General features: G+C 37.5%; 1 protein-coding gene across 1 annotated transcript; it reads right to left on the bottom strand.

Annotated features, from left to right (window-relative positions):
• Window positions 1-718: 718 nt before the first annotated feature.
• Window positions 719-9,289, bottom strand: LOC139935258 (sperm microtubule inner protein 8-like). Its single transcript, XM_071929768.1, has 7 exons — window positions 8,902-9,289; window positions 7,919-7,980; window positions 3,534-3,586; window positions 3,172-3,236; window positions 2,606-2,670; window positions 1,872-1,936; window positions 719-837 (listed from the first exon to the last, which is right to left on the bottom strand). The coding sequence occupies exons 1-7, from the start codon at window positions 9,092-9,094 to the stop codon at window positions 774-776; spliced, it is 567 nt and encodes a 188-aa protein (XP_071785869.1). The 5' UTR covers window positions 9,095-9,289; the 3' UTR covers window positions 719-773.
• Between the last annotated feature and the right edge of the window lie 2,152 nt (window positions 9,290-11,441).

Raw genomic sequence — 11,441 nt, 5'->3', positions numbered from 1 at the left:
CAAGCCCGCGTGACCAAGATCTTGGTCAAGTCTGACCCAGTATTTCTTACACTGCAACTTCACTTTTGAAGTTTTGTTATTTTCGCCGAAACAAACAACTAGACAATCCCTTGTGTAGAGCTTTATGTAAAACATAAATTGCAATAAGTAAAATAGATTGTAAACTTCAATGGGAATGATAACGTTCTTATTTGATAACAAATTGTTTGTTAAGATGTATAGGCTTAGTAAAGATGTTTTTATCGGTAAGCTCCTTTCACAATAGAAGGTTTACCGGTGTAATACCGGCACTAGCATCGATTCAATTATTTCGTTGATGGGAAGAAACAAATTAATGGTTGCACCATTCTGTCAACGATAATAATCTGAAATTTTTGATAGTTTTCAAGGCACAAATTATTGCAATTTGGGATAATATATAGTAATAATGCCAAGTCCAAATAGCATGGTGCATTCAAGCAGAAGTGAAGTCACATCCGTAAATAATTCCAAAAAGTAGAGCACACTGTCAGCGAAATTCTCCGAAAGAACAAAACATAATGGCTTCCTAAGCTTGACATTCATCCAATCCCGCTTCGCACTCTCCCCACTTAAAGGGGACAGAGTCCAACCCTACCCCGCACCCAAATAAAAAAAGTTCTGTATATTTCACTACCCGCCCCCATTAAGATGTCTGTGCCCGATCGTCCCAAAATGAAAGTGGCTGGATACACCGCTGCCCCCCCCCCCCCCCCCCCCAATTAAAACGTAATAAGTGACGTCACTGTCCTGGCTTATCTGTAGCAGTCACTGGCAATGTTGCGGCTGTATTGCGGGAAAGTGTCTCTGTATCGGCTACTGCTCATGCAAAAAAAAACAGAAAATGAAAAGGGGAACAATAATTAAACAGAATACAGAGCTTTCAGCTGAGTTCATCGCAGTGCAACAGGTAGATTGGTCCCCTGAAGGTACTTGCTTTTCAGAACCAATGATTTCATTGGATACAATTAATTCATTGAATAAACGTGCAGTGACGTAATGTTTTCTATCTATGTTTTGATAGGTCGGATGTTGGTCAATATGACGTTTGGCAGCTGCACTTGCGGTAGTCTGCATATTAATCGAGGTGAAAGGTGAAGATTGACGGGACTGACCTAGGCTAAAAGGGCATTTCTCTTGCTTAAAGACAGTGGACACTATTGGTAATTGTCAAATTTGAGCTCAATCGGACTTGCGAGATAATAATGAAAGAAAAAAACCACCCTTGTCACATGAACTTGTGTGCGTTTAGATGGTTGATTTCGAGACCTCAAATTCTAAACTTGAGGTCTCGAAATCAAATTCGTGGAAAATTACTTCTTTCTCGAAAACTACGTCACTTCAGAGGGAGCCGTTTCTCACAATGTTTTATACCATCAACCTCTCCCCATTACTTGTCACAAAGAAAGGTTTTATGCTATTAATTATTTTGTAAAATTACCAATAGTGTCCACTGCCTTTAATATTCACGAGCCACGAAGTGTGAAGTTCATGCTATTTATATCAGAACCTTCCTGAATAGAACCTTCGCACACTTGAGTATGGGCGCCCTCAGCTTGAGGTCATACAGAGATTTCGCAGTCGATCACACTTGTATGTACACAACAAAACACTTGTATTACACAATATTTAAAGCTGAAATCACATTACCTATCCAATGAAATCATTTTGGCCTGTAACACCCTAAACAGAAGATTGGCAATTGCCAACATTTTGAACGAGCTCGACCTTTTGGTGCTTTAAACAGGGATATGGTTTAGCATCCAGGAAATATTGTTAATTGTTTGTGAAAGCTAACACAACAAAACAAGCTATCCCTTAGCAAAGAGGGTAAAATTAGGGCAAATACTTACAAAATATTTGCGGGCACTGGACGTTGTCCGTACTGGTCTAACTTGGGCTCTTGTTTGAACGTGTACTGCAGGAAACAAAATAAAACAAGATATTTATAGAGCATTAATTTTACTAATCCAGTGTTCATTACTTTTTATTTGAAATAATAGTTTGAAATGCAGTATCCCCACCTGTGGAGGAATCTTTATCGTACTATGGAAGATGTATTCGAGATTTGAAATAGACAATTTGAAGAAAGAAAATAAGTCATTGAATTGCATTTCCCAAATTTTCAATATTGTGCTAACGAAACCGACCCAATGTATGTTAACATAAATTCAAATGAACATTCAGTGCTTTCTTTTTATAATTAATTGGTTATTCAAAAATGTAGTTCAAACCTCAACTAAAAGAACTTAACCGCCACAAAATAACAAAAAGCTCGAGTCTTCTGTTGAATGCGTTTGATTGGACAACGCGTATCACGCAGCAATGTTTACATCTTCATAGAGGTGAATACATTTACATACCAGGTGACTGCGGCACCGTCAAGTCCCTGTCCCTCGTGCGGAACAGGTTGGGGAATGCAGAGCATCACAAAACAATAGTTTTCTGGGGATGGCACGGGATTGGGACCTAAGTCAAGTGTAATCTTGAGGTCTTGTAGTTAATCAAAGAAGCTATAACCACACATGTTTGTTGGCCATCGAACTTTTGAAACTAATGGAAGATTAATGAAACCTAAAACACTTACCCTCCATGATTCTGTAATACTTGGTTTAAGGTATCGCACAGCATAACCCGTAAATCTCAGATCACCTATCAAATATAAACATAATAAACAGTTTGTAAAAGTTAACAAACTGAAAATCATAGCTTTTTTTCTCGGCCAAAAAGTTTGCGGAATATTCGCCTATATCTCAAAATCCCCAAATTTCACATGATGTCATCATGCAGTTTCTTCTTGTACAACGTCTACTGAACATGGATCAACCAAACTCAGGGATAAAGTTCAACTGAAAGAGGCCTTTGGCTTCCGGTGTTCCAGCAAAAACTGCCCGTCGGAGATTTGTCCCCCAATTCGAAAATAAAGTGGGCTGAAGGACGATGTTTCAAAAGAGGGCGCTACCAGAACTAGTTTTTACACAGTTACCACACGGGACTCCTTGTGATTATGCTGTTCCATCCCTTCTTATGTCCATCAGATTTTCAGCATATGTATCACAGCAGTTTACGAATGAGACTTGTTTTGTTCTTAGCCAAAATAAGTCTATATTTTGAAGAAGAAAATATAATAACACGTAATAGTTTTACTCTTACCTTTACTTTTAAATGTCGGCAGTTGTTTGATGTCTTTTGCGTCCTCCCAGTTAATTTTAAGAGAGCTGGAAAATTAAGTGACGAATTTCAATTAATTAGGTGGTACACTCGTAACGTTGTGGGAGGTGTGGGGAAAAATATTTTGCTGAGCAGAGGCACTGTTGTTCATACTTAAAACTGGATACCAGCCAAAATTCCAATGAAGTTTCTCATTTACAACCAGTGTCCCACCAATTTCTTTTTTTTTTGCTCAGCAAAGCACAATGCACTCAGTATTTGTGAACAGCTTTTTGAAATTGGACCCAAAGGTCATGTTCATATCAATCTTACTGCCTGAAACATTTAACTTTAAACATCCTTACCCGATATCATCTTTAAGAGTTTCACGAAGGTTTCGTCCTGTGTCTGTTACGTTCTGAAAGAAAAAATAAACATTTAACAGTCGCTGTTATTATTCTCGCTTTATTTGGAAATTGATAACATGATGGTGCTTACACCTTGTCCATTGGTTTCTTAACATTATTTCACTATAACAACTCTTTTGCCATTTTATATACCAAGGCTGCTTATTGAGCTCGTGATTTTTGCAGACGGGACAAAAGGTGATCCGTTTTTGAGATATCGCACAAAATCCGGAGCGTTTAAAGGCAGTGGACACTATTGGTAATTACTCAAAATAATTATCATCACTAAACCTTTCTTGATTACCAGTAATGGGGAGAGGTTGCTAGTATAAAACATTGTGGGAAATAGCTCTCTCTGAAGTGACGTAGTTTTTGAGAAAGAAGTTATTTTTCCACGAGTTTGATTTCGAGACCTCAAGTTTAGAACTTGAGGTCTCGAAATCAAGCATCAGAAAGCACACAACTTCGTGTGACAAGGGTGTTTTTTTTTCTTTCATTATTATCTTTATATGCACATGATGGGAATCACCAAGTGAGAAGACTGGCCTTTGACAATTACCGATAGTTTCCGGTGTCTTTAAGTTCCCACAGGAAGAATGCATGGTAACATCATCATAAGAATAAGCAATTGAGAATCGTTACTGCCAGTAACGCTTCTGATTTTGTTTTGTTTTGATTTGTTGATGTTTTTATTTTTTTATATATTTTTTTTGGGGGGGTATAAACTAATACCTTTTATCAAAACCAATACTTTTTATTAACCACATTATCAAAATAATTCTTTATCGAAGGCTGATGATTTTTTATTTTTTTTTTGCCAAATGCAAACATGCCTAAATGAAAGGCATCCCTTAAAGGTAAATTGATATTGCATTTTGTTAGTTTGGTTGCTATTGTTGTGTCTATACTGCTATTGTTCTTTGGGGGGGTTATAGACCTATGGATCTAGTTTCTCTATTCATGAGCCCTTGAACGTGTGTATACCCTTAGTTAGTCTTAGTATAAGACACTGTTTGTTAGAGTCAATCAACTAACCCGATTCACCGCTTCACGCCGCGCAGAATACATTGTACTATCAAGCAGTAGCGGGCGCTGTTTGGGAAACGTCTAGAACGCCTGGCACTAAGACTAGTGTGTAATTGGCCACCTCGGAGTGACCTAGTTGACTCCATGCACTCGATCCAGTCTAGACTTTAGGGATCCCCCACGATGGAAACTAAACCTTGTGTGATTAAATAAATCAGTCTGTGATTTTATATTAGTGCCCAAATCAGATATTGTGAGCGAGTTACTTTCGAAGAAATTCCACTGCTAAACATGACAATTTAAAGCTTTTACTGTGGAAAAAAAAACAGAATTTTTGTTATTAAGTTTGGAAGCTGACTGTCATGTTTTAACTGTAACAATTTTTCTGTGAAACTTGAACTCTGAAAGAAGGTGATTAATCGATAACAACAACTATCTAAAATCCTTGTTTTCTTGTACGCAAAGCTGACTTCGGTTACAATAAAATTGAGGAGAGTTTGTTTACAAAAGTGTGCATGGTTTTCTTCTCCTGACTCACACACGAATCAATTAGCAAATTTTCCACTTTTCACCAGGGTCCAATTTCATAGAGCTGGTAAGCACAAACATTTTCTAAGCAAGAATTTTCTTCCCTGATAAAAACAGGATTACCAGCCAAATTTCCATTTGTTACATAATGCTTGTGACTGGTATTCAGCTTTTGTGTCTGCTTATCCTGAAACTCACATGGAAATTTGGTTGGTAAATCTGTTTTTATCAAGGAAGAAATTTCATGCTAAATTGTGCTTAGCAGCTCCATGAAATTGGGCCTAGGTTGATCACACACAAAACATGACCAACTTCTGCGACTATTTTGTCAGTGCTACCAATCTTGTGTAAAAAGGCCGAATGTTAATTATTCCCCAACATCGCATTACTGCCAAAATGAAAAAAGAAAGAAAAAAACTTCCTTTAATTGTTTTCCTCTTTTTTTCTTTAAAAGGATTTGGGTTACTTTTTGTAACACAAAACACAATTTCCACAGATTTACATCAAACTTACACCGTTTGATGATAATGATAGTAGCTGAGCAAACCTTGAAATATTATTTGCTGAGGTGCTGTAGTTTTTTAGAAATGAGTAAAAAATTGTCATGAAAATACGTTTTACGTGCTAAAATAATTTTCGTCTCATAATCACTGTGAGACAAAAATTATTTGGACATTGTGTTTTTTTGTCTAACAAAAACAACATACACCATACACCATGGCGCCAAGCGCTTCGGTCTATGCAAAGTTTGAGCGAACAGACCAAAAGTCGATCGGTAAACACACGTAAGTTATCGATTACATTTTATTCATACAGCTCTGTTGCAACATCTTGTAACAGGGCAAACACCATAATGGAACCGGGTTTATTCATGCTTGATCCAACCAAACAAGGAAATGTGAATTTGAAGTGCTTTGCAAACATGGTGAAAAACATAGACTGGAAAGGATGCTCGTCAAGATTGACTTCTTGTCTTTTCAAAGTATTGAATGGTGTGTGCTCGAGAATGATTGACAATGCTGTTTGTAGAAAGAGTGCGTGTACATTTTTATCGAGTATCGACTCGTCAAAAAAATCAACATCATAATCAATGTGGATAACTACAATAAAACTATTAGGTGAAAGTTTATTTATTTCAAAAGGTGGTCTCGTTTTTAGCGCCGAAAATTACCTCCATGTTCAGAGCGAGTAATATGACCGCCAAAGAACATTTTATCCGTATTTGGACTACACATTCTGAACAACGTGTGTGTTAGTAACGCTTCTCAGATTCAACTATATTTGGCCAAAATAAAATGTCGCCGTCACTTCTTTAGATTAAAGACACCGGACTCGGACACTATTTGTAATTGTCAAAGACCAGTCTTCTTACTTGGTGTATCTCAACCTAACATTATGTATTAAGTAACAAACCTTTGAAAATTTTAGCCCAATTGGCCGTCGAAGTTTCGAGAGGAAAACACCCTTGTCACACGAAGTTGTGTGCTGTCAGATGCTTGATTTCGAGACCTCAAAATCTAATTCTGAGGTCTCGAAATCAATTTCGTGGAAAATTACTTCTTTCTCAAAGACTACGTCACTTCAGATGGAGCCGTTTCAACCTCTCCCCATTACTCGTTACCAAGTAAAATTTTTATGCTAATAATTTTTTTTTTTAATAGTAATTACCAAAAGTGTCCACTGCCCTTAAAATAATGATTTGTTCACCTGAACGTTGACATACCCAGGGCCTACATATATTACAAGGAATATTGTCAACAAGTTGCACGCCACAATAAAAGTCAACTCCTTTCAATTTGTGGATGATTTATCACGGGGGCTGTTATTTTGCACCTGCGATAAGGCCATGGTTAATAAATGATTAAGTGCCAGTCAAAACCCCGCTTTACCCTGCATTGAATAATATAATATTGAATAATATAAGTGATCAATGATTTATCAACTGTGATGCGTATCATTTATCAGTTCACACAATAATGCTCTTATTAGTAATTTTGTGTAACACCGTAAAAGATACTATTGGTACGCTATACCACGCTTTAAGTTTTGTATTTTTCTTTCTTTTTCTTGTTTGGCTCACGCCGTTCTATTTATTTTAACTCGCGGGTCTCAGTCAATCAGAGTCAATCATAGTCAACAGGTATTTCTCGTCTATAAATGCAAGCTTTTTTTCGTGGTTTTGTAAACTCTGTAGTTGCCAAACTAGGGAAGGCTTAGGTTTTGGCAATCTTAAAATGAATGGCAATACAAACTTATTTGTTTGTAAGTAGGCTACATCGGTTTTCGTCAGTATAAATCATTTTGAGAACTCTCTGTAGATATTATGTGGTTTTGGGGGAAAAGTCATTTTTGTATCCCCACAAATATAGGCCAACTGTCAGTCGAAAGCGTTTATCATGAGTTTTCCCAATTACGAGTTCTTCATCTTGTGTGGACATAGGCCTAATCGCCCCGGATTTTCAGCGATAACAACGCGACCACCTTTTACGATAAAATGTTGAAAGGTAAATTCTATTGGATAATTGTATTATGGGATGAACAAAATTGAACGGTTCCTTAAACAAATAACTACTTTCCCTTTAACGGACTTGCCAAGCTTACCATTGTGCTTGGTTTGGCAAATCCGGTGTCGGGTGTCAGGACACTTCGTACCTTTGCCACTTCGTACCCTGGACACTTCGTACCTTTTCAAGGTACGAAGTGACTTTGGACACTTCAAACCTTGGACACTGTGTACCTTCTTACAAGAATGATGTATCTATAGAAACATGACTTGGTGGTCTACTTACCGATCCAGCATAGCGGGATGTAGGTGGGTTGAAGTAAGTTACAGTGGCACTACGAAAGTCATCTGAGGAGGAAAGTTGAAGATTATGATAAATCGATTTTTTTGTTGGGAATCTTAGTTCCATTATTCGATAATAATATAGGAGTTGGAAGAAAACTAGTTGACACTAAACAGATACAAAGCATCAAATTAAAGATATTTGTGTGTTCTTCCTTGGTGACCATTGTTTAGACATCATTAATTCTATTCTGTATGCACATAACAAAAGTGCACACTAGCCTATATGACAGGACACCATCAAATTACACGAAGGCAAATGATAAAGACAGAAGACCTACACGTAACACATTAAATTAACATTGCCAAAGTTCAATCTAATAACAGAACACAGAATCGTGTGTTATAAATCCTTCATAATCGTGACTTCAAATTTATAAGAAAAAAGCCACTCTACACACTTTTTAAAGTGTTGAATTTAATGATTTGTTTAAGAAGAGTGTTATCAAAAGATGTTTACTATATGCCTTACTGTTGTGACGGTGGTGGCTTGATACTGCAGTTTTTAAAAGAGATTTCCAAGTATAGGCAAAAGCTGCTTTCAGTAAATGTTACAAATGTTTTAATAGTAGGCCAGTTACCCGTTAAGAATTTGAGGGCAGTAAACAATAAATTGTATTGATTCTTGAACATAACGACCATGAACAGCCTCACTTGACAAGCAATTTCAAGTGTGTTTTGTTTTGTATTTTGTTAATCTATTTACTCTCTATTAACCTTTAGTTGTTGTTATGTTATGTTCCATTGTTTATTTTGTACAATAGACTTATTAAATGGAATTAAGTGAATTGAGTTAAATTCATCAATAACACCTTGTAAAGTTGTTATCTACCAAACTACCGTACTCCCAAGAGTCAACATTGAAGTAAAAATAAATGACAGAATATTGATGGCAGTGATGTTTGTTTTACCGCGATATAAACTTACCTGGTCCGCAACCACTTGTTGTTCGGCAGTGTTCGTCCGGTAACCTATGGGCAGCCGTGTCCATGTCCATCCGTCGAAACGTGGGTAGCTTCGGGTGGTAAAGTCCTTCCTTCACGGCGGCAAGTTGGACCCGCCTCAGCGTTGGGTAGTTGGCTACATACATCGGCGCGGCAACTGGCATAGCTCCGGACATTTTTGAAGCAATTTTAAGGGGATATTCAAGACAAACTGGAACGTTGTTTATTTCCTTCAATGACTGCCACTGGTTGTTATACGGTGTATGATCTCTGGTCTTTCTCTACGGTACGATCACTGCAATACACACCGGTAGATAAGCTAATATACATGACAGTGGAGTACCCATCCTATTTAGCGTTGGCCAGGCAACGGGGACGCCTTTGCCCGCGTGACGTTATGCAACGTTAGATAGATAGGGGGTACAGTGTGTTTGTACCGATTGTGTGACGTCACAGAGGTCCTTGTCTGTTGTTGTGGCTCCCCTCCCGGGGGAGCGCTGTGGAGCGCCCCCAGGACCGTTGTGTCATACGCGTTCCAATCAAAGCCTATTCAGCAAGTTAGTTGGCCTAGCCATAGAACTATCTTCCTCTATGGTGTACACGTGTTTATTTTTGTGTGTTTTTCAGATACATTTATTTCATGTCATCAATCAATGCAACAATGATAATATTGTTCATTGAAACACTTACTTGCTCTAGTTAGATAATAATGTATGGTGAGATTAACATGCGAGAAGCAAAAATATACTTTTTGTTCCCCTTCCCTGGCCTAATGAAGTCAAAGATAAAAGAAACGTAAGAAAACGGCACAAGCGCATACAAAACAATCGGGGGACACGGACATGTTACGAGTGCGTGATGAGACTGGGTAATAATTACCAATAGGTGAATAATAAATAAAAGAGATACCAGGTCTTTGGTCGTATACTTATTTGATTCCTCGTTTATCGAAATTGGTTGCCTCTTTACGAAATTGAAAATGATTAAATCAGCAAAATCTGAGTGTGCTGGAACTTGAATGCCTCAAAACGAAATTGAATGACCGAATTCTAAATTTGAAACGAAGTAAAAACCGGAGAGGCAAAAAAACCTTAAATTCGAACGCATGAAAATTAAATTGGCAGCTCATTTTCCGAAATTGACTGAGAAAACCTATAGTTATGTTCAATAGTGCCAAAACATTAACCTTAACGAAATTAACATTCGTAAGGAAACAACAAGTTAACCAAGCGTTTTTACATTGCACACATTCCTGAATTGACTGTCCCAAAATTAAATTGAATGACTAAACACACGCCTAAAAAAGCTCCCGCGAATTTGAATGCAGCTTCGATGAATTGTTAAATTAAAATAAATGATTATTTTTGTAAAATCGAATGACGTAAAAGTAGATTTTTTTTACAAGTCTTAAAAAGAAATCAAATTACCCTTTTCAGTAGCATTCGATTTCGTGCGAAATAGAATAAACTGATTAGTTAAATTCGCTGCTCATTTTCCGAAATTGACCGAGAAAAACTATATTAAGCACCAATTAATAATATAGGTTTTCTTGGTCAATTTCGGCAAATTTGCTGCCAATTTAATCCTCAAACTATTCTATTTCGCGCGAATCGAATGCAATTCGATTTCGTTTTATGATTTTAATTGTCAAATACAATGTTGCGTCATATTCGATTTAACAAAAATAATAATCATTCAAAGTCATCAAAGCAGCATTCAAATTCGCAGACGCTTCTTGAGGCGTGTGTGTCACGAAAAAGGATGACGATACACTAAATTGAATAGAGTTCTTAACGGAATTTGATTTGACTCAAAACGAAATTGAATGGCCGAACTCTAAACTTGAAACCGCGGCTGTAACAACTGGAGAGGCAAAACAGCTTCGAACGCATGAAAGTGAAATTGACTGCTCAATATTTGCTGAATTTGACCGAGAAAACCTACAATACCCCCGATGTGACGGTAGGCCTATAGCTACTCCGAAAACTGGCCAGGACTCGGCAAGACCTTACTTGGATTTTCTTACCTGTGAGTACTGGTATCATTTCCACAGTAGTGTCAAAAATGTGACAATCCATCTAATCTTGATTCCAAAAAACAGACGATCCAACAAAACAAACCCACGTGCTTTTTCCTCAATTATGTGATACCGCCCTCAAGTGACGATAAACCGAAAAATAAAACATTGTCTTTTGTTGTGATCGCTTCACGGACTTTCCCGTAAGTTTGAGACTTTGTTTGACATTCGCCCTGCATGATTCAGTCAGATTGTTTATCATAGAAGTGTTCGATGAGGGTAAAGGGACAATTATTATGAAATGACTGTATGCGGTTGTATGCAGACGACAAGTAGTACAAATGTGCAACAAACAACGACAACGTAAAACTAATTCATCATTCACTGCGTAGTGTGCATGCATCACGCACGTCGTATGCTGTTTCTAAGTTCATGCTCGCCTGCAGGATCTGCACAAAGAACATTATTTGACAGCAATGGCAACTATTTACGATGTGATTTTGATG

Source organism: Asterias amurensis, chromosome 3, assembly GCF_032118995.1.
Source record: "Asterias amurensis chromosome 3, ASM3211899v1".
Taxonomy (NCBI): Eukaryota; Metazoa; Echinodermata; class Asteroidea; order Forcipulatida; family Asteriidae; genus Asterias; species Asterias amurensis.
Note: the sequence above shows the minus strand (reverse complement) of the source record. Positions and strands in the feature narration are given on the sequence as shown.

Bases quoted from the DNA above. Each gene is read 5' to 3' on its own strand.
- LOC139935258 (XM_071929768.1), bottom strand. From the start codon at position 9,094: ATGTCCGGAGCTATGCCAGTTGCCGCGCCGATGTATGTAGCCAACTAC. The intron at 3,237-3,533 runs GTAAGGATGTTT...TTAATTTTCCAG, and splicing joins ACTCTTAAAGATGATATCGG to CTCTCTTAAAATTAACTGGG. The intron at 1,937-2,605 runs GTAAGTGTTTTA...TGTTTCCTGCAG, and splicing joins GTATTACAGAATCATGGAGG to TACACGTTCAAACAAGAGCC.